Raw genomic sequence first — 24,169 nt, 5'->3', positions numbered from 1 at the left:
GATGGGGCCGTGAAGAAGGTTAATTCATTAAGCCAGCAAGAGCCGCCAGCAAGAGCCGCCACCAACCGGCATTGCCGTACCTCAACTGAAGAGTGAGGAAATTTCTGGTGCTCAGACCAGCCGGTCTGTGGCACTATTTCTATGGTAGTCCTAACAGACAAACACAACCTTTTCCTGCCTAAGACAATCCCACGGAGGGAAAAGAGTAGTCTCCCCTGAGGGTCACGCCCAGCAGCCTCCCAGTTCACACCCCTGCGTTTCTCAGGACCCCGACCCAAGCTGACTTTTCCAGGGGTTCCAGACATGAGCACGCTACCCCCTCCCGTGGGCCCCACGGGACAGGGGAACTCAGACCGCTGATGCCTGGGATTCTCGGGTTGTACTTCCAGCCTTATCTTCCTAAAATTCACGTTGGACCTGAAACTCTGTTTGTGATCTTCATTTTATTAGAACAAGACGGTAATTGTGTTTTGTTACAGAATCATTTTCAATTGGGAAGGAAATGGAGGCAATTGACAAGTCTATGCTGCCCCGGGGCATTCAAAAATGGCTTCCAGACCCGCGCAGCCGGAGCGAGTGGGAATTACAGCTTCTCCGATCGTGCACAATCATGCACAAACGGGATCATTTATCAGAGGCAGATTTCTTGAGCTTCCTGGTGAGAGTGTGGTCATGGACTGGAGCGGGCGGGCGTTTCCTTTTTTCTTTTTTCCGTATTTCTGCACACTGCACAGTGAACCAGCAGTGTGCTGTGTTTCTAGTGCTTAGAACTACTACAGCACTGGGAGCAGGGAGGGGAGACGCTGTCCCTGCTGTGAGCCCCTCCCAGGCCAGCAACTGCACTGGGGACAGAAAGAAGCCACCACCCTGTCCGGAGCAATGCAGAGTGGGGAAGAGAAGACATTTCTATCAAGAATGATATTTGAAGGCAGATGCCAATGAGCGAATTCTAGACTCATGGATAAAATGCCTATGGGTGTACGGAGAAGTTTTATTCTTCCAGCCAATGAAGTCTGGAAAGGGCCCTGCAGGAGGCATTACTCAATGCAGGCCTCGATCGAGGAAGAGAACCCAGCCGAGTCGAGACAGAAATCAGAGTAAGAAACAGAAGGAGGAAACACAGAAGGGCAGGAAGTCAGCCCTTCTGGGCAAAGCAGGGCAGCAGCTCTGTTAGACCAGATTTGTCCTGTTGTCCGTAAGGAGGATGGGGTCCTCTAGGACAGGACAGTCATTCTTCTTTGTCGCGGTCCCACAGGTCACGCAACATTCAGCACCTCCGTCCCCTGGACAGAGAACTTCAGTTCCTCCTGAGTTAAGTTTGACAAATGTGCTCCTGTGAGAATCTCTAGAATCAAACTAAACCTTCAGAGTCACCTGGAAGGCTTGTTAAAACACAGATCCCTGCCTCCTTCCCGGTTTCTGACGCAGCAGGTCCAGGATGGGGACAGCGAATCTGCATCCCTAAGAGGCTCCCAGGGGAGGGAGGCGAGGCAGCAGGCATCCCAGGTGCCGATGCTCTTCCCTGGGGTGGCGTGTCTCCGGTGCATGGAACAGAGACACAGAGAGTGGCACCGGAGTGAGAGTTCAGAAGGCCGTGAGTGGCAACCGGTTATAAGAAGGAAGTCTCTGAAGACAAATGCCTCATCACATCCCTACTATTGCATTCAAGACTGAAACAGAGAGAGAGAGAGACAGAAAGCAGCTGGATGGCTTTAGGAATTGTCTCATGAGAAAACAAGCCGGGTGTGTATCTCTTGTCCCTGTGCAGCAGCACTCCCTCTGCCAGCCGAGCAAGACCAGGGAGCTCAAGTTCATGTTCCCTGTGAGAGAAGCAGAGAGCCCAGGAAGAACAGACGAAGCAGACCAAGGGGCGGGGGGGGGGCTCTCATCCTTGAGTGGAAGGGGCAGCCACCACGGACCGCACCTGCTTCCGCTCACCGTTAACCTCCCTCGCACGAACGCCCTCCTCGGCACAAATATGCCGGGAAACCACATCTGGGGAGTCCCAGAGTGAATGACATCAGAAGTGAAGAGACGGGGCGCCTGGGGGGCTCAGTCAGTTACACGTCCGACGACTCTTGGTTTCGGCTCAGGTCTTGATCTCCAGGTCGTGAGATCGAGCCCCACATCTGGCTCTGTGCTCACCGCAGAGTCTGCCTGAGTTTTTTTCTCTCTCTCCTCCTCCCTCCACCCCTCCCACTCATGCTCTCTCCTTCTCTCTCTCTCTGTCTAAAATGAATAGATCTTAAAAAAAAAAAAAAAAAAAAAAAAAGTGAGGCCACAAGAGACAAGGGGTAAGCCATGCAAAAGGTCCAAATAACCTTTCCGGCAACAATGGGCAAAATGCAGGGTGGGGATCAGACCTGTTACTGAAACTCACTAGAGGGATCTGCAAGGTTAAAGGCCCATGTTCAGGTGAGAGAAAATATCAAAAATAACTGCTAAGTTTCAAACCGGAGTTTCTGAAGAAAACAGCAACAACAACAACACCACCACCATATATTGACCAATGAGCACATGGGGGAAGGGACATTTCTGTAAAGAAAGGTAACCGGGTCTGTGGAAAAACGGAGCTTCAGGCACAGTAGCAGATGCCATGTGGCGTTTGACTAAACATACAAGAGGAAAATTAGAGCAGGGCCTGGACTCTGGAAATCAAATTTGGAAATCGCCCTGTGAGAGAGACCAAGGCTGGGAGCCGGGGGGCTCAGCTGGTGAAGCGGCTGTCTCCGGCTCAGGTCACAATCCTGGAGTCCCGGGATGGAGTCCCTCATCGGGCTCCCTGCTCAGCGGGGAGTCTGCTTCTCTCCCTGACCCTCCTCCTTCTCATGCTCTCGCTCTCTCTCATTTGCTTTTCTCAAATAAATAAATAAAATCTTAAAAGAAAAAAATAAAAGGAAAAGAAAAAAAAAGAAAGAGGCCAAGACCATGAGAAAGACATTGGACATTTTTGGCTCCAAAATCACATTGACAATACTCTTCTTATCAAACCAGGGAGATTTTAATAAAATCAGTTATCATGGAATGTTATGAGAAATCACTATGCAAATGCATAACATAAGTGACAACACCTCGTCAGTTATCACGGAATGTTATGAGAAATCACTATGCAAATGCATAACATAAGCGACAACACCATCATTCCTGGGGCCTAAGGAAGCCATGAACTTCCCCCATGCCATGGTTCAGGTTACCCCGTGCAGGGCGAACCCACTGTCCTGTGTAAGATCCCATCCACAATGCTGGGAGGGGTATGTAACGGAATTGCTCGGGGTTTTCCCAAAACTATGCCTTCTCTCCTGCGTCATCACAGGAAGTCCAGTTACATATATATATATATATATATATATATATATATACACACATACATACATATATATACATATACATATATATATACACACACACACACACACACATACATATATACATACACATATATATATATAAAATTACTGGAATCAGAAGAGTAAGATTAAGAAGTCCTTCAAGGCATAAGAAAATGTAATTTTGACTGTACTCTTAGCAGTAATTTTGCTTTCTCTCTACCCACATGAAGAAACAAACAGAAAAGTGCAAGTTTATGCGAAGCCTCCATTTCAGAGAGTCGATGAAGTAACGCAGAGACCATAGATTGACCTTGGATGTTTGAGTAAATAAATACTAGACAGAAGACAGGGAAATAGTCAGTTAGGTCAGAAGAACTGTTGAGCTCTTTACATGGAAGAAACAATTTATAGCTGCGTGGAGATATTTGATGTTAACTTACAAAATAAACATGTAAAACGTGACAGGGAGTGTCTGAGCACTGACAGTGTGTTAGGTGCTGGGATCCAGATGGTGAGGAATGAGAGCAGATTCTGCCCCCGTGGAGCCTGCAGCCCATTCTGGATGCAGAGAAGCAAATGGGTCATGTTGTTATACATATGGTGACAACCCCTGTAACAGGGGCATCTCGGGGCGCTCTGGGAGCCGGCCTGGAGACACAGGACTGGCTTCTCTGTGTGGACACCCCAGGTCTGGAGCTCTGTGTGATAGCAGGAGACCTAAGGGTGAAGAGGGAGCACCCAGCCAGAAAGAGCTGGGGAGTGCGTGAGGTTCTAGGGACGTGGTGGTACAAGATGCTGGGGGCATAGGAGGAGACAGGCTGCATAAGGGGGCATCAAAGAGTCACTCTGGAAAGATCAACATGGCTGAGTCCCTGGAAAAGGAGTTTGAAAACTATTAGGAGGAGTTCTGAGTAGAAGAAAGAACATTTCTATTTGTGCTTTGGAAAGCTTGTGATGTTTAGCAGGTGCTGACTGAGCGGGGGGAGGACAAAACTGGAGGTAGGTGATCAGTTCAGGGACTTGGGAACCAGCCCAGACCGTAGATGACAGAGGCCACAATCTGGCAGTGGCCATGGGGACTGGCAAGAGGGATGCATTCAAAAGACGTTTAGGAAGAGATTCCCTTCCCTTACGTACTCACTGGACAATTGTTGCTGTTACCTCTGTCCTGCAAGCCATTGTTGTTGAAGCTGAGGCCATGGGGGGAATGAAACACAGAAAGATGTTGGTCTCGTAGACCTGCATTCTCCTGGGCCACCACACATGCACGTGCCCACACGCACACACACACTAAGGAGGGAAAGGCTGCCCCGTGAGAAGGGCTGCGAAAATAGGAAAGCAGGGTGGGTGGAGGGGGAGAGTGCCCAGGAGAAGATGGCTCAGCCAGGAGTCGGAGAAAGCCTCTCTGATCAGGTGACATTCCAGCGGAGAGCGCTGGCCGGTGAATGAAAGCCCTGCAGCATCTATGTCCAAAAGTGCAAAGGCCCTGAGGCAGCAGCAGGTGTGGCCTGTTTAAGAAAAGGCAAGAAGGCCAGAGTGCCTAAGGAGGAGTGTGTGTGAGGGAAAATGGGAGAGCATGAGCTCAGTAAATTGGCTGGAGTGGGGCAGGACAGGGCCAGACATCATAGGGTCTTCTTACCCCTGGCAAGGACAAAGGTGCCACTCTTGGGGAGCCTCGAAGCCACTGAAAATGCGTGAGCCAATGGGGGCACTGGACGGGAAGCGGTGGAGTGTGGTGGGAGGCTGCTGGAAGAGTCCAAGTGAGATGGGGCAGCAGCAAGATGGCGACGAGGGCGGTGGCCGCGGAAGCGGGCAGCGGTGGTCAGAACATGAGCGCCCTTCAGAGGCAGAACAAACAGAATGTGCTCCTGATCATATGGTGGGTGGGAGAGAGAGTGGGGAGTCCAGAAAGCCTCTGAGACGTCTGGCGTGAACACCTGTTGGAATGAAGGGATTCACCATGTGGGAAAGACGCGGGAGGAGCCAGTGTCGTGGGGAAAGCCCAGCGTGCTGGGTGGGCGGATGTGATGCTGTGGCGAAGTAGGACGTCCAGGGGAAGGTCCTGGCTGGGCATGAAGACTGGGATTCATGGCATCCATGTGGTCTGGCATGTGATTTCCGAGAGAGTGGAGGGTAGACAGGGAGGCGCGCTGAAGCCTTGGGATGCTGTGGTGTCAAAGTGGGGATGCTGAGGAGGACCCTGCCCAGAAGACTGAGATGTGGGGACGAGCAAGGCAGACAGGGGACCCAGGAGAGAGGACAGGTCCAGAAGCCGACTGAGCAGGAGACATGGCAGAGGATGCGGCTTCCAGCTCACTGTGATGGGGACTGAGGGATATGCCTGAAGTGGTACCAAGGAGGCCAATGGCAAGTGCAGGCGGCACGGGGCAGAAGAGCTGGAGGACAGGCTGGTGGCAGTGTTTTCAAGGAGACAACAGAGGAGAGAAATCGGGGGGGCAGTGAGTACAGGCTCTTCTCCCGAGGAGCTCTGGTCATAAGGGATCAGTGAAATGAAGGGGAGATGGTTTCATTTAGTTTAGTGTTCTTTCCTGTCCACTTTGGACAACATGAAGCCCTATTCTCCCATGGCACGATCCTGCATGGTGGATGGTGATGGGGCAGCTGGAAAAGTGGTGGTCTTGGGAAGGACAGAGGGTCAGGGTCCAGTGGATGAGTTTGACCTTGGTACCAGTAGGCTGTTTTACAAAACAGACCTTATAAATGTCAATTTCCTAGAAATGGTGTGTGTGTTGAACACCCTCAGAAAAAACTCTGATGATATATTCTGCTCCATCCATTCTTGCACGAAATGACTTGTTTGATCTTAGAAATGGCGAATCTACATTTTGCCTGCAGAACATTTTTGGGCGGAGTGTACCGTCTTCATACAGGCACGGGCAATGCACCAAGCTGCAGTCTGGGCCTCGGACAGATTGTGCTTTTTTCCTATGAAAATTATGAGTTCTTTTTTCCTCTTTTTTTCAGAGGCTGTTCTGAACATATTGAATCAGAAAATCCTTGGTTTATAGCAGCAGCAGCAAAGCTGTCTTAAATTTGACGGATCAGAGACCCTAACTGTGGTATTAATCAAGTGAACTAAAATGCTGCTTCTTTTTTTTTTTTAATTTCAATTTAGTCAAAACATGAGTGTGGAGAGTTAGAATGTGCAGTTTTCATGTGCTGCTGGGAATTCTCATTTGACATTTATGTTTGAAGAGAGCAGGCCTAAGAAGTAACATCATATGGAGCAAGAAACAGACACAGAGGAGTGTGACTACAAAACCTTGAGACAAAATGTGTTTGTACACGACAGAACACACCATCTGCCCTCCTCCTCCCTAAAGTAAGAAAACTAGTAGGTTAAAAGTTTTTAATGTGCCTTTTTAGCCCAATGATGCTCTTCCACACTTCTTACATTCATGTAAAACAGCAGAGAGAAAAATCAGGAATGACACCTATAGGCTCATCTCTGCTTTTATATTCTTGCCACCATGTTGCCACTCCTTTGGAAAACCACGAGAAGCCTTAAATCACCATCCTGGATAGGTTAGGGGTAGCAACATCCATGTTGAGAATATGAAGATTCCTAACTGTCTACAATGCTCAACTACAACTGAATATATTTGGGCAAAATCAATATCCTCTCCTATATTCCAACTCCTAAGCTGCCTTCATGGCACGCAAGGTCTCCAGAGACCAATGCCAACCTCCCCCAACCCCAATCATATCCCAGTGTTTACAATTCTCAAACATTATATCTTTCTGGGACCTCTGGCCTTTGACCAACTTTAGCTTTGGCTTAGTTTCCTGACTTGGAAGAGCCGAGAAATACCATTTCCAAAGTCATTGTCACCTCCCACTCCACTCTGACCTGCTGTCCCCACTGCCCATCTACCTTCTCCAACAGAAGTTAAATGCTGTCAGCCTTTGTTTGCAGTAGCTGCCCTCCTTCTGCCAGATTGCAGAGAGCAAGCTCAGTTTCTCTGGGTATTCCCAATACCTAGCCCACTGCTGGACACAGGTGACAACATGAGATCTTGATTCCGAAGGAATGAATGCATGTGTTCAGCATTGATCTGCTCATATCGCCACTTGCTAGCTGCTATCAGAATCTACTTGTAAAAACCAGGAGAAGTAGAACACTATTCACTGAAGATGAAGAGGCTAAAGTAAATGAATACTAGTTTCAACAATATGAAAAATGTCCTGACTTTTTACATATAATACCATACAATATCATCAGGAAGAATATTTTGCTTTTTTTTTTTTAAAGATTTTTTAAAAATTCATTTGAGAGAGAGAGAGAGAAAGCGTACAAGCAGGGGAGGAGTAGAGGGAGAAGGAGAAGCAGACTCCCTGCTGAGCTGGGAGCCAACATGACGCTCGATCCCAGGACCTGGAGATCATGATCTAAGCCAAAGGCAGGCACTTAACCATCTGACATACCCAGGCCTCCTAAATATTTTGCTCTTCAGCTAATTAATTCCCAACACTTGTACTGACCTCCCAGAGAGTTCAGGTTTTACAAGCATCATTGTGACTGAGAGTTCACAACTGTCCGCTACCTACTCATTGACTTGGCTTGACGAATCTCCACCCCCCAGGCCCCTGGATTCGGTCTGCTTCATGTTGAAGCAGCCTTGAGAGGCTGAACATCTTCCTTTAATGGCTGATTCTCCAAAGCAAAGCCATCCACAGAGAGAAAAATGCCCTGTTAACCCACCCAATCCTGCTCTCGGCATGCCCCACTTCCTGGCCCTTCTCCCCAAAGTTCCCGCTGGTTCTGCCAACCCCTCCCTAGAAAAGGAAGCCTCTTCCTGCTTGATTCTGAGATGCTCGCCAATGCTAAGGTCAGTGTTCCCCCATCATAACAATCTTTTCAAATAAAGTCTCATTACTGAAATCCAGATTTGTTTTTAGTTGTCAAGAGGCTCCAGAGCTGCCCTGCCTGGGCTTCAGTCCTGGTCTACCACAATAGCTGTGTGCACTACGACAAGTCGCTTCACAAGTCAAAGCCTGTGTTTAAGCCTATTCTGAAATCCCAGGACCACAGTGAGCAGACAAGGAGTTAATAGACTTTAAGCACTTCGAACAGTACCTGGACCTTCATAAATACTCAGTTAATCTAACTCTTATTAGTTCCCCGTGAAAGTCTGTGCTCGTTACTCTTATGTGTCAAACTAACTAAGTGACAGTGCCCAGCTATTTGGTCAAACACCTCTCTATGTTTCCCTGGAGGTATTTTTTAGATGTGACTCATGCTTCACTCAGTTGACTCTGATTAAAGCAGATTGCCCTCCACCATGTGGGTGGGCCTCATCTCATCAGATGAAGACCTTAAGAGCAAAAACTGAGGTTTCCAAGAGGAAAAGGAGTTCTGCCTCAAGTCTGCGGTGCCAAAGCCCTGCCTGAGTCTCCAGCCTACAGATTTCAGGCTCGAGACTGCAACTCTGACTCCTCCTTGCATTTTCAGCCTACCAGCCACAGATTTCAGACTTGCCAGCCACCACAATTGTACGGGCCAACTCCTCAAAATAAATTTCCTCCACCCTCTGTGTGTGTGTGTGTGTGTGTGTGTGTGTGTGTGTGTGTTCTCTCAGTCCTATTTCTCTCAAGAACCTTGACTAACACACAAAGTCTCTGTGCTAGAAACAGGGATGGAAATATCATGATATCTATTAGGATAGTAAAAGAAAATATACTTTCTCATCATGCCTCTGCTCCATCTTTTCTTTCTGCCCAGAACCCCTTCTGCCCTTCCTGTATCTTTCCAGTGCCTAGCACTGTGCAAGGCAGATGGCAGGGTTCCATGAATGTTCACTTAAAATGAAAGGATGGGGAACAAGGAATGATCCTTTTCTTGTATGGTACCCATTCCACTGGGAGATACCAATGTGTAAAGAAGGGGTTATAACCTCAAGGAATCAGCACTAGCAACACAAAGGAGGAAGGGATTAGTATTGCCTAAGAATGTCAGAGAACATTCTTCTCTAACATTCAGAGAAGAGAGGTTCATTTGGAAGCTAAAAGTGGGAGAATGTTCTAGGCAGAGGATAAAGCTTAAACAAAGACTCCAAGGACACAGCAGTAAGAATGTTTCCCATCCTTGGTATTGTAAACCATGGACCAGGCAGAGTCCACATGCATTTGCATCAGTTTGTTCTCTCCCCCACATACCCCCTGGGACCGATCAATGGAAAGCAGCTGCCTATGGCAGAAAGCGAGCAGCAAAGGCAGAATTAATGAGGAAAGAGATAGCTTTCCTCCTAGCCACCAGAGAGGGAAAATGGCCTTGGCACAGGCAAAGAAGAAACGGATTCTTCTTAAAACACTTAAATTCTAGGGGCGCCTGGGTGGCTCAGTGGGTTAAGCCGCTGCCTTCGGCTCAGGTCATGATCTCAGGGTCCTGGGATCGAGCCCCACATCGGGCTCTCTGCTCAGCAGGAAGCCTGCTTCCCTCTCTCTCTCTCCCTGCCTCTCCATCTACTTGTGATCTCTCTCTGTCAAATAAATAAAATCTTTAAAAAAAAAAAAAAAAACACTTAAATTCTAGATGAGAGGTTCCAACCTGATGATGTGGGACTAGTTGCTTTCCCAATGTCAGAATTCTAACAACATGACCCAATCCTCCCCTTCTCCTGAGGCCTGGATATTAGGAACATGGGGCTGTGGAAGAGGTCAACGGAATTGTGTGGAACAGCTGTGGGGAAGGGAGTGTGGTCCAGAGGGCCTGGGGTGGGGAGTGGGGGTGGGCAGCACTAGGTGAGAGGAAGAGGGAGTGAGCCTTACCACTTCACCCCGGGCAGCCCTGCAGAATGGTAGAATGCCAATGGCCCCAGAAACATCTGCTGAGCAGCACTGTGAGTACCAGAGGAAATAGAGGGTCAAAGTTCCCACCACAAGAATCAGAGTCAGATGGATGGAGGGAGAAGGTAGCCAGTAACCTTAAATCTGAGTGGCTCACAGCCAGCGATCTGCTGGCCTGAGCTCCTGGATTCTCACACTGCCCTGGGAATGTGCCTTGCCATAGTGGTAACTGCCAGGTTAGAGCCACTGCCTGGAACAGCTCCAAGGCACAGAACCATGGAGGTAAAAGAGCTCACGTGCAGGGACGCAGGACGAGTCCAGAGCCACCCTCGGGATTGGTGGGAGTGACACCAGAGGCCCCAGAAGGCAGGGGCAGGCAGCTTGGACATTTGGCCAGACAGAGGTGGGTCTGAATCTCACTTTGTCCCTGAGGAGCAGCCCATCTCCTGAGAACTCTGTTTAACTTCCTTAAACCCTAGTATCTAATCCACAAAATTGGGCAGGATTTGTATGTACCCACATTTGTTTCCAAAGGCCGCTACACAAAGTTCCACAAACTGGGGGGCATAAAGGGGTCAGAAAACAGGAATTTATTCTCTTACAGCCCTGGAAGCTGAAGTCTGAAGTCCAGGGGTCAGGAAGGCCTCCCTCCCTCCGAGGCCCTGAGGGGAGGCCCCTCCAGGCCTGTCTCCTAGCTTCTCAGAGCCGCCAGCAATCTCTGGAGACCCATCTCTGTCTTCTGTTCTCCTGGCCACATTCCCCATGTGTGTTTCTGGGTCCAAACTCCCTCCTTCTCTAAGAGCTCTGGTCCTTTGTTGAAGACCCACTCTCATCAAGAGTGACATTATCGTCCCTGGAGTGCTCGTGCAAAGACTGTTTTCAAATGAGGTTCCAGGTGGCCTGGAACAAAGGAGGACACTGAGTCACTCCGTACAGGGCCTCCCAGGGGTGTTTGGGGGTTAAATGAGACAATGCATATGAAGGGCTTAGAGAGATGATGGCCACAGGCTATGCCAAGTGTATAAAACTCTACACATATACAATACGAGTGTGTGTATAGAAAAACACATTATACATAACATTTACCACATATAAAACATGCATTGCCTTAGCAGCAAAGAGTGAAGAAAATGCTCAGTCAGCTTAATAATGTGAATTTTCCCCTTTCAATTCCCATTTCCAAAGGTACAATCCAACTGCTGTTTCTCATGGTCTCATGTTCATGTCCACGCTTTAAGCTTACCTGTCTGTCTTGTCTTTTCTCTATTTCTTCATCATTTATAGTAGGATTGCCCCATAGTCCTCTAACACTCCATGCTCATTCCTACATATTAACACCCGCTGCCACCTTCTGTGAACCCCATGCCAGTCACGGTCCTCACCTGCCACTGTCAACTGCTCCAACACTGTCTCCTGATTCCCTTCAGAGCACTGACTGCATGGAGTAAGACATGACAGGGGTCATCTGAAGTTCTGTGACTGACCCTCACAGCCATTTCTGAGAGAGGCCCTCTGCTCTACCCCGACCCTCATCGGCAAGGGATGATGGAGAGGCCCAGAATGTGCACTGGCCAGGCTCCCGAGGCTCAGGTGCATGGTGGTAGAACCAACCAATCTGCCAAAGTAAAATTTTCCCACAGAGCAGACTTTCAAATTCATCTCATCCCGACCTCACCCCAGTGAATGCCCACTGTGATTTCTTTTAAATGGATCCATTTCTAGGTGGTTTGTTTGCTTCTTAAAAAACAGTGTATCTTTGCATTTGCATAAATGCCTATGAAGCACACTTTTCTCTCTCTCTCTCTCCATCTTTTTTTTTTTTTTTTTTTTGCAGTTATTTTCACAGTACCTGGTAAAGTCATGACTACACAGCAAGCAGTTAAAATAATTACTACTTGTCAGGAATATGAATCTGGTGTTGGTGAAATACTGAGCTCCTCATTAAATTTGCACAGAATCCCTCAGATTTTAGAAGCGCTTAATTTCCAACTGTTCGTGTTTCTATACCTGGTTTTGAAATGGGCATCCTTAATTACCTAGCAACAACTACCTGTTCATTGAAAGCACCAGTCCAGTGAAGATAGGTCTGTAAAATTCTCTGTGAAATTCAAACATGCCCTGGGCCGCTGGATACAGCACAGGAATGAGCAATATTCACTTAGCCTTCCAGATTTCTGATGTGAACATGTGTCTGATGCCATAAAGCTCATCCTTTTCTCTAAAATCTAGAAGTGGTCCTTTCGTTCTGGTGTCTGCCCCAAATCCTCACCCTCCTCTGCCCAATGAGAAGCACAGATCCATTCTGTTTCTGTTCCCATCACTGAGAAGTCAACAAGATCAGAGTGGTTCTGGTAAAGCTGTCATCTCCCTCACTCTGCCCAGGTTTGGTACCATTCTAGAACACGGAAGATGCAGACAGCAGTAGATCGCTCATCTTTTCACTGGGAATGTTCTTTTCCCCAATTCTTTCTTAAAGACAGAATGATGCTTTCTATTTGCTTTCCAACCCCAAGTATACAATATATAAGACATTCATATTGGTTGAATCCAACTCTTTTGGGAAGGGTCTATCTACACTCCACATCAAGGATATGCCCCTAATTTTGAGTTCTAGAAATATGCATCTTCATCGGGTAGTTAACAAACATCACACTCAACTATGTTCATCATAAATGGGTATAGGGAACCAGGACTGGGTAATTGCTCAGGGGGTCTGACCACCACTCTAAAGGTGTCAGAGTCTTGGTTCAATTTCTCTAAGGGTCAAGTTAAACGTACTTATTGGCTGCCACATTTTCTAATTGTCTACTTATACACCTGGTTATGGGGAGGTGAGGGAGACAGAAAGAGGTTGCATTCAGTAGAAATCCATAGCCACCAGCGGGAAATGTGCCTTGGCAGACAGATCATCTTCATAAACACAGGATGGCAAAAAGAAAACACCATAACTGGCACCTTTTTTTTTTTTTTTTTTACCTCTATACTCTAGATACTCAAACAAAAATAAAAAATAAACTTAAAACAATACAATTACGTGGTCACCCTCTCCATCACCATTTTAACCTCCATGCCAGCCCAGTAAAGGCAAGGAGAGGGCTCATCTAAGTGCCCACACTCGCTAAGTCAACGAGAAGCCTCCTTTCATGTGTCATATGTGAAACACTTAAGGAATATGTGAAATGTATTTTCTGACCCAAAACTACTCACTGGGGGTGTGGTGGGTAGGGAACAGAAAACTTGCTCCCAATAATTTACTTGTAAGTCTCTAAGGAGGGAGATGTTTTGCCCATTAATAGAGAATCTGCTACATATTGGAGAAACGGATCTGCTGCACTCAGGTTTATTCTTAAAAGGGCTCCCGCTAGTACATGAGCAGTTAATACTTCCTGCGAGTTATTCAGGGGAGTGACAACCATCAAGTCTTAGAAATTTGTATCTAAATCAGCCCAACCTCATGATTTCTGGGCAAGAAGTGGAAGAAGGTGAAGTAGAGAAGGGAAGAAACATTTTTGGTTTGGAAGGAGATGGGGATGGATAGTCACTGTGAATGTCACAAGTTAGGAAAGGCAGGTATGGAGCTGAGGAGAGAGGTCTGAATGTACATTTGGGAATCACTGGGGCAGGGGACAAGGAATGCGAAGGGAAAAGGTGAGGCCTTCCGGGGAGGACAAGCAGGAAGTGGAAAGGGTTAGGGTCAGAGCCTTAGGCCACAGCTCTTAACCTTAGCCCTCCAAAGAAACTGGGGCCAGTGGTCTGAGAGGCAAGAGAAGGAAACAGAGTCTCACATTGTTATAATTTGACTTTTCCTTTTTTTCCTAAGAGTTGACTTCTGATATAAGTGAAGTTGGACATTATAGGTCTGTAATGACACTTAGAAAGTTCTTTGTGTGACTGGAATAGAACAGACTCTTAGAAAATATTACGCATGTAGGTTAATAAATAAGTCCTCCTAAACTCTAGCCAAAAAAGGGGAGGAAGGGTCTAAGCAGAGACAGGGAAATGGTCACAGCCTAAAGAATGTCTGTCCCCCACTCTGGCCATCCCTTTGACAGTGAGCAGAACTCAACCAGACGAGAGGTGGAAAAGACAGCAAATGGCAGGGAAGGGAAATCAGCTCGTGGGATTGGTAGTTTAGCTCATTAACCACCAAAGGCCAAGCTGAGAGGTGCTGTGTTGAATGCTCTCACCACAAAAGAAAAATATATATGTATATATATCTTTTTAATTTAAGGGAGTGATGGAAATTTGGGGAGGTGAAAAATAAGTAAATTAAAAGCCCTAAAACAAAATTTAGAACAAAATTTTATAGATGGAAAAGAATGAACACTTTTTATTATTTATTTATTTATTTTTAAAGATATTTTATTTTATCTATTTGAGAGAGAGAATGAGAGAGAGAGAGAGAGAGCAGAGGAGGTGGGAGGGTCAGAGGGAGAAGCAGACTCCTCGAGGAGCAGGAAGCCCGATTTTGGACCTATCCCGGGACTCCAGGATCATGACCTGAGCTGAAGACAGTTGCTCAACCAACTGAGCCACCCAGGAAATCACATTTTAAAATGATGTAGTATATTAACATGGCACATTAACACTAAAATATCACTAACTCCCAGAAGAGAAAGACAAAGCACTAAAGATACTAAATGCATAATTACAAAAATGCAACAATCATAAAATTAAACAATTCTGAATTGCTTCTCAATGATATATTACAAACATTAGCATGAATAATATGTTGTCCTTTGAAAAAGTGTATTTGATTCTTTAGACTCAGCCAAGAAAATACTTGGAAATAAGAAGAGGAAATGAAATGCTTTACACAAAAATAGAACCTACAAAGTTTGCAATAATAATTTAAATGGAAAAAGGCTGTTCTTATGGCAATATGTTTTACCATCTCAATTTTATAAACATAATAAACATATACATTTCAGTATTTGAGTAGTTAAAAAATAAACGAAAGTATGATTACCATAATGAAATAAACACATTTTCCTGGATACTTTTCCAGAAATTAAACATTGGCTAAAGAGAGTATAATATCTCTAAAGAGCCTGCTTGCCTTTTCAATCCAATTAAAATTTTAAATTAGCAATAAATTAAAGCTTTTCCTCTGAAACAGTGAGATCTATTGGTACTCACATGATAGTTTCCAAAGCAGATGAAGAGACTCAAAAAAAAGTAATATTTCATTTGTGCATACATGGGTCAGCTGCAATTATAGAAGTAGTATGTGATCTGCTATTGACTGATTTTTGTGCCCCTCCCAAATCTATATATTGAAGCCCTACACCTTGGTATGATGATATCAGGAGTTGGGGTCTTTGGGAGGAAATTAGGACTAGAAGAAACCACCAGGGTATAGCCTCCATGATGGGATTGGTACCTTTACAAGAAGAAGAAGAGACCAGAGCTTCCTCTCCCCACCGTGTGAGGATATAAGGAGAAGGTGGCCATCTACCAGGAGGTGGCCAGGAAGAGTTCTCTCACTAACAGCCAAATCTGGTGACATCTTGAGCTTGGTTATCTAAATTCCAGAACCCTGAGAAATAAATGTCTGTTGTTGAAGTCCCCAGTCTATAGTACTTCGTTAAGGCAGGTCAAGCAATGGATCAATATCTTAATTTAACAACACAATAATGTACTTAAAATTTTAATAATTGATTAGAAATTGGGGGCGCCTGGATGGCTCAGTTGGTGAAGTGTCTACGTTCGGCTCAGGTCATGATCTCAGGGTTGAGATTGGCCCTGCATCGGGCTCTCTGCTCAGCGGGAAGCCTGCTTCCCCCGTGCCTATGCTCCTCCTCGCTTGTTCGTGTGCTCTCTCTCTCGCTCGCTCTCTCTCTCTCTCAAATAAATAAAAATCTTTAAAGAAATAATTGATTAAAAATTCAAACTCTTGTGTTGAGTTTTAAGCGTCACTGAATTATTTCTTCATCATTTGATGCTAATGCTGATCTCAGTTACTGAACGTCGTCTTTGCTTCCTTTAGTAAGAGAAACTATTTCCTAGGAGTAAGAAAATTATATGAGGTGTCCTTCTTTTCTTTTTAAGATTTAAATTATTTATTTGACAGAGGGAGAGAGTCAGAGAGAGAGAGGGGACACAAGCAGGGTTATGGGAGAGGGAGAACCAGGCTTCCCACTGAGCAGGGGGCCCAGTGTGGGGCTCCATCCCAGGACCCTGGGATCATGACCTGGGCTAAAGGCAGACACTTAACGACTGAGCCACCCAGGTGCCCCATAAAGTGTCTTTCTGAAGACATTTTCTCTAAGAATCTTTTGAAATTTTTTTGTTTAATTTCTGTCATAAAGAATAAACCAGATCATATATAGGAAAGGTTTGTTATAGTTTATTGTGCAAAGCAAGAGTGTAATGAACATTGTGAGTGAATGTGTGCAATTTTTTTCTTCTGAAGTTTCCTATTGTCCCTATCAATTGAAATACCTTCTACTGGTCATTACACCAAGCAAAATGGGTAACTTTACTGACCAGTTCATTCTCTCCATTGCAATTCCAAAAGCAATTTCTTCAATAAAACCCAACTCAAGGGGTGCCTGGTTGGCTCAGTCAGTTATGGGTCTGACTCTTGATTTCTTAGGTCATGATCCCAGGGTCCTGAGATCAAGCCCCATATCGGGCTCTGTGCTCAGCTAGGAGTCTGCTTGAGATTTTCTCTTTCCCTCTCCCTCAGCCCCTCCCCTTCCACTTATGAGTGCTCTCTAAACAAAATAAATAAATAAATAAATCTTTAAAAATATAAAAAAACTTAAAAAAATTAAACCCAACTCATAGTTAATCGTGATTTATTCAAACAAAACAATTACTCCTTGCTTCTTCTGGGTTGAAAAATCAAATCCGACTGCTTGTTTAGATTTCAGGGTCTTTATATTAACTGTCACACACAAATGACCCACTGTACATCCACACAGTCATGGACCCCACTGGAAAATAGGTGTTGACAGCTAACAAGTGATTCCAAGTCGGCAAGAAACCCAAGGGCCTGTTGATGAGGTGATACTATATTCCATATAAAATGGCATCTGTGTATATATATGGAATTGTGAATGTAAAGTGCGGACAAACTGAACTCTAAAAGCTAGAGTAAAATTTTAGGGTAGAAAAGCAAATAGCTATGAATAAGGATCCATGGGTGGAGAGGCCATGCTAACCCACTTTTTTTTTTTAAAGATGCTTATTTATTTATTTGACAGAAAGAGTACAAGCAGGGGGAGCAGCAGACAGAGGGAGAGGGAGAAGAAGGCTCCCCACTGAGCCCCAATCCACTTTGGAAAACTTTGAGTCACACGTGGTCCTTCTGTTTCTGTTTTTTATATCTCATTCTATTGGTAAATCCTTTTTTTCATACCAGATTGCCTCAATCCATTTATTCTCCACGTGTACATGTTCTCCTCTATCCTGGAGCTGCAAGCCCTCCTCTCATCCTCCCTCTTCTTTGACAGCCAGAGTTCCCTCATCAGTCAGTGCTGGAGGCAGTCAGAGAGCTGCCACTAGGTTCCCATCACCACACCCACTTGCCGTTGGGCTGCATCTCTTCTCCCACCGCCCCCGTGGGAGGTCCTCAACCCTGTCTGCACAGCACAGCACTGGAGGCACACTGGAAAACTATTCTGCTTGAATCAGAATCTCTACGGGCAGAGCCGGGATACTGGAACTATAAATAAAATTAGCGGGACCAAACCCTCCAGCTAAAGACCAGATCTCATCATGTGTGCATGCTCAAAGCCTTGCTCCAGCAACTTTCCTTCCTTACTTCTGTGCCAGTAGTTCTTCCCTCCCAGATACAGGATTTCTTTCCACTACACACATGCTATTATTTCTCCCATGATATTATTTCTCCCAGAAATCCCATATTTCTCCCGTGATCTCCCATGAAACAAAGTTCTCTTCATTTCTTTTCCCTCTGTAGCTACCTTACCATTTCTCCCCTCTACTTAAAACTCCCTTCAAGAGGTCTCCATTTTCCAGTGTCCATTTCTGTTCACCCACTCTGTCTCCATTCTTATCCACTTGAGTTTTGCTCTCAACAATTCACCAAAACTATACCTTCCATATTTCTAAATGCAAAGGTTCAATTCTTTCTCCACCCCAAGACTGAGAAGCAGTGTTTGACAGTCAATCACTCTCCTCCTTGAAAAGTGCTCATCAGTTAGCTCCCAGGACAGCTCCCCCACCTCATGTTCCACCTTTCTTTGTTGCTCCTGGTGGATCTGCCTCATTTCTGAATTCTTAATATTGGAGCTCCCTAGGGCTCAGTTCTTGAGCTTTTTGTATTTTTATCTACTCTCCTTCCCTAAGTGATATATAGTCTTTCAGCTTTTGATGCCCATCTGTCTCCAATTTTTGTCTCCAAACAACATGATGCCCTCTCCTGATCTGACCTCCTAGCAGCATCCCTATCTCTGTTAATAACATTTCATTCTCCTGGTTATTTAGGCCAGAACAGAGTCAGTGTGATCCTTGAGTCTGTAGGATCTGGGTTCCATAATTTTGCCCTTGGGTGTCATGCCTCTGAATTATGTTATAGTACCTGGGGAAAGGAATTAAGGTGGCTCATGAGCTGACCTTAAAAAAGGGAGATTATCCAAGATGATTCAAGTGAGTTCTTTGCCCCTGGATCACGTGGGCCTTAAAGGTGGAATAAGGAGGCAAAAGATTTGTTCAGAGAGACGCAAGGACATAAAAAGGAGCAGAAGAAATTCCAAGCATGAGAGGGACACTCCATCAACACTTGCCGGCTCTGAAGATGGAGGAGAGCGCTAGGGTTGAAGGGAAATTATGCCCTCCAGAAAACGGACAAGTCAAGGAAAGCAATCCTCACCTAGAACCTCCAGAAAGCATCGCAGCCTGATGATACCTGGATTTCAGGCCAGTGGGACTCACCCCAGACTTCTGACCACAACTATAAGAGGATATACTCATACCTTTTGCAACTACACACTAAAGGAGAGGCCATTCATTATGGCAGCAGTACAAACGGATCTACCCCCCATCACCCACCCATCAGCATTTCCTGTTAGCTCTATCCTGAAAGTATATGCCCCAATTGACAGTTTCTCACCACGCCCTCACTCCACCTTGGTCCAAGCCACCATCATTTTGTGCCCAACTTCCTGGCAGAGCCTCCCTGCTCTGTCCTCACAATTCTTTGTTCAAGGCACAGTGCAGCAGCCAAGCTCGTCCTGTTAAGTCACAAGTGATATGAGCCCCACTCAAGCCCCCACAATGTCTTCAGGACTCACTGAGCACAAAAGCCGGAATCCTTCCCATGACCCTTCCAGCCCCTCCATGCTGGCTTCTTGCCTTCCGTCCTCCCGATTTATTCACACTGGCTCCTCCCACAGGCTGGGATGTTCCTTCCCAGCTCCAGACTCACCTGAAAGGCTCCTCCTCAGATATCCATTTGCCTAACCCCCCACACCTCCCTCCAGAGTCTCCCTCCTTCCTTCCTTCCATTACCCCCCATACTACGCGTCCAACTTTATCTTAATTTTTATGGTCACACACCAGACAGTGGGGCCTCACAGAGACAGAGATGTGGTTTCCTTCATTCACAGCTCCCTGGCCCATAATAAAAACACAATACATATTTGATGAATTTAGGCATTTTTCCTATGGAATATGGCTGCTGGTTTCATTCGTCCAATCCCCATGGCTACTATCTCAAGCCAGTTCAATCTAACATGGAAATTTCATCGTTGGATTTTTAGTTGGTGTCTTTGTTTCTTGTTCTTATCCTTATCCTTCCATGTCTCCTACAGATATATATCCCTGATTAACCTTTGCTCAACGCTATTTGCGGCATACGCATTTTCTTCTGAGGAACATACAGTGGATCCCACTGCACTCTGCTTCAAAAATAGGGCTTGAGGTATTCACAATAATCCTATTTCCTCAGTACCAGTTTAGTAGCCCCGCTACTCATTCCTGTTCCCTTCAGGCAGGTCTCCCTGCCGGTACTCACGCGGGGCAGCTGTTCTCCACACTGCCTAAGTGTGGTTTCTTCTTTACAGACAGCTTCCTCCAGAACCCCTCAGAGATCACATTCTACTACCCAGCTCTTCCTGTTCATACCAGACTTCATTTCTACTGTTTTCTACTTTCTTACGAGGGTTTTCCACCCCTACTTAGATTCGAGGTTTTCTGAAGGCAGGACTCCTATCTCAGGCTCTTGATTGCCCAAGTGACACGCCTACATCAGGGTTAATTCTGATTTTATGACTTCAGTGTCCTCATCAAATGTTACAATATGGAATATATATTAGTACACATATTATATATTATACATATATTAAATAGTTCCTCTTGGTCTCTGGATTTATGATTTTATTATTCTTAAATTTGTAACCCTAATTCAGGCATTATTTGTCCTGTTGATATTTTACATGAGAGACTTGGTGAATAATCTCTTTGTGGTTGTGACTGTTAAATCGATGTAGGGCTTAGGTCTTCCTGCAACTTAATTTAGACATGTTCCAACAATACGGCCTGGTGAGCATGAACAAATTGCTTCCCTCTCTCACTCAACACTGCTGGAAGGTACTGGGAGGGGGAGGAGGGGGCTGTGAAATGGGCTGAGAGCATCCCTTCCCCTGAAGGTACTTACAGCTCCTCAGAGGGAATGGCCATGAAATGAAGAGCTCCAAGTAGGAAGAGAATAATAAAATGGTAGCTAATTTCTATTCCCATTTCTATCCATGAATTCAAAATGAAATAATAATGCATTTTGCAACATAATCTCATCATCAAAGAAAACAATTTCATTAGGAAAAAGAATTCATTAAAAATTTGAATGCACAATTTACAAGGAAATCACATGCTTTCCAGGTAGGTAATTCTTTAAAAAATATTGCAACAATTTTACCAAAATTTTGCATTTCGTTCACTTGTACTAGACTTGGAAGTTTTAACTATGTTCTTCCGAAAGAGGATATTTCCTTGACTATCTCAGATTTTTTTTTCTGAAAGACCCCTAACATTTAAAAGAAATACCATCCTTCATCTCCCCACTAGGAAACAACAAACAGAAACCATGAAAACCCACACCGGAAAACTTCTGTGTCACGTACCTTCTTTGTCATCGTGGTGGATAATTGCATCCTGTATCATGTCGGCAAGGTTAAAGTGGACTTTCTGACTCTTCCCATGCTTCAGCTTTTTCAGGAATCCTTCCTGCTTCTGAAAAGCCTTCTCTCTTTCATAGTAGGCTTTTATCTGCTCACAGCGCATGCGCTTCACCAGCCGCTGACGCTGGCCGAGGGGAAGGGACTCCAACAAGCACTGGTCAATTTCCATTTCATGGGTTCGGAAAACGTTACATAGCTGAAAGCAACCTGCAAGAAATACAGTGAGAACGTCACCAGACCCTTACTCCAACGATACAGGAGCGTGACGGAACTCACCAGACCCTTACTCCAACAACACAGTAGCATGACGGAGCTTACCAAACCCTTGCTCCAGCGATATAGTAGCACGATGGGGCTCACCAGACCCTTACTCCAACAACACAGTAGCACGATGGAGCTCACCAGACCCTTACACCAGCAATACGAGCATGATGGGGCTCACCAGACCCTTACTCCAACAATACAGTAGCACGATGGAGCTCACTAGACCATTGAGTAATGGTCTCAATGATACAGGAGCACGACAGAGCTCACTTGACTCCCTCTTGCCCCAGCACGGAAGTCAGAAACTTGTTAATCATTCCTTTTTGAACCTGGCGTGCAAATGGCAAAGGCCAGCTCACAGATCGGGAGAGAAGCAAAGAGAGTTGATGTCCTACTCAACATCGCACGGTAATAATATAAATCATATACTTAGAGCTAGATGTGTGGTTTTGCGCAACTTAATATTAGCAAACACCATCTTTTTTTATTTTTCTTAAACCTGCACCAAAGGACTAAAAGTTCTACAGATGCATTAAAGTTCCATCATTGAATAACACCAACTAAACTTTGTGTTAAATCTTGGCAGAAAGCCATTCTGAGTCTTCCAGCACACCTTAATAAAATCTGTTTATCCCGATGACTCTGCTTATCTAATGTAACAGAACCTATGCAGGCTATCAGCTGTTTATGTGACACAGTGATTATTTCCACCCATATATTGCTAAACATATTTCCTAGGGATTATAACATCCATCTCTAAAAGACAAAATAATGGTTGAACAATGAAACAGATTTTTCTCTTGGCACTTCAGAACCATGGATAGAACTCTTGCTGTTGTGGTCTCTGTCTTATTAATACAGTGATTAACGGACTGAATTCTCTTTCCTGAAACTGAAACAATATTCACTTTCTTTCCACCTGATATTCCTTAGAAACACTACCTAAAACCCTTGTAATAGAAACATACAAGCTCATTACCTACCACTAGATTCAAATTTTACTATTGGCAGAAAACGAACACTAGAACACTGAGAATTCGAGAATCGAACCCACAGGTTCTGAAGTGTCTGGATATTCCTCTCTTCAGGTATTTATGGTGGAAGTCAAAGGAACTATGTAACCCCACAAATGTGGTTGATGATAGGCCGTGTATGGAAAGATCACTCAGAAAGGGCACGGCTGCTTCATCTTCGGGGAGATGTCCAAGTCCTTTGAAAGGACATAGCATTGTGACCAGGCGGTTTCCATTTCTGGATCACTTGGTGCTTTTCAAAGTTATTCTCACAACCACTGGGCCAGACCATCTCTCTTTCACAAGAAAAGGAAATGGATTTGGGAGAGGCTATGACTTGGCCAGGGCCAAAGAGATGATTATATGACAATCACAAATGTTCCATATAGGCTCAAGAAAAATACAGAATAAGAGAAAGTGACTCTCTACAGCCAGATATTTAGTATATGTAAGGGGGAGCAGGGAGGAGGGGAAGGAAGCAGAGCAGGGAAATTTTATTCTGGTTTTTCGTTAGCATTTGACGACGTTGTAGAATCCTGTATTTTCATCAAGATCTTCACAAGTATTTGTCAGAGTGATGTGAGAAGCATCAGCTAACTCCATATAAAACGTTCCCTTTCCAGTGACCTAAACACAAAACACAGTGGCGGTCGTGACATCAACAAATCACTCTCAAGTCTGTCTGTGTGATAAAAGCCGTGATCACAAGCAGATTGTCTGTGAGAGCTCATTAATAATGGCAGGAAATACTTCTGCCTTCCAATCTGTTCAGAAAACAGCACTTGGGTTTCCAGGACCCGGTGGCTGCCATGACTTTCCTGGTGCATGAGCAGGTGCTGAGAGGATCAGCAGAACTACTGGAAAACCCGAAGAAGTAAAGCCTAGGACGTCACAGCATGTCCCTGCTGAGGAGTACTCGGTCCAAGGTAGAGGACAACCTAATAAACACGACAGTCCTCTCTGGGATTTGGCTTATATGAAAAACTGTATTGCAAAATTTTCAATTAACTTTAAAGGAGTCTGCAGTGACAGCCCCTGATCCATAGACCAACCCACTCAGTCTGTCAAGACGAGCACTGAGGGACACTCATAAATTAATTCCCTTATGATTTGGAAAATCAGATGCCAAGGCTGTTAAATTTCAGATCCCTACACGGATAAAATACTAATTTTTAACATATTTTCTTGTTCAGTAATTTCCCATGCTTTGATTTTTAAACGGTCTAAACTTTCACTTATTTTACATTCTAAGCACATAATGGGTGCCATGACTTTCTTTTTGTCTAATTAGGGGCGGAGCAGCCGTGTCACACATATGAGCTGCTGTCAAGCTGTAAGATATCACCCGAAAATAACGTAGTTAAGGGAAACTTAGTTTTGAGGCAGTCTACCCAAAACCTATGAAACTTGGTCACCGAGGCACTGAGAATAACAGTCATTAATACCTCAGGTGACAATCTGGACAGGCCAGGCAGGCAGATGGTTAAGGCTGAAGAGGAAGTACAGGAGTCTGAGCTGGGCAAGGCTGGTTTGTATCCCTGGGATAGGGGTCCGGGCAGGCACTCTCTTCCAGCTGTCCTGGAGGAGAGTTCACAGGGTTCTGCCTGCCGTA

The 24,169-nt window shown here is 45.2% G+C and overlaps 1 protein-coding gene across 1 annotated transcript in view; it reads right to left on the bottom strand.

The window, feature by feature from the left end:
* LOC111147014 (myosin XVI) overlaps positions 1-24,169 on the bottom strand; it is a 471,268-nt gene that overhangs the window by 420,052 nt on the left and 27,047 nt on the right. Inside the window, exon 2 of the mRNA XM_022502858.1 lies at positions 21,224-21,487. Coding sequence (XP_022358566.1) covers positions 21,224-21,487 — 264 coding nt within the window. The remainder of the gene's footprint in view (positions 1-21,223; positions 21,488-24,169) is intronic.

This window comes from Enhydra lutris, unplaced genomic scaffold (assembly GCF_002288905.1).
Source record: "Enhydra lutris kenyoni isolate GAN:26980312 unplaced genomic scaffold, ASM228890v2 scaffoldscaffold15, whole genome shotgun sequence".
NCBI classification, from domain to species: domain Eukaryota; kingdom Metazoa; phylum Chordata; class Mammalia; order Carnivora; family Mustelidae; genus Enhydra; species Enhydra lutris.
This window is presented reverse-complemented; position numbering and strand designations above follow the sequence as displayed.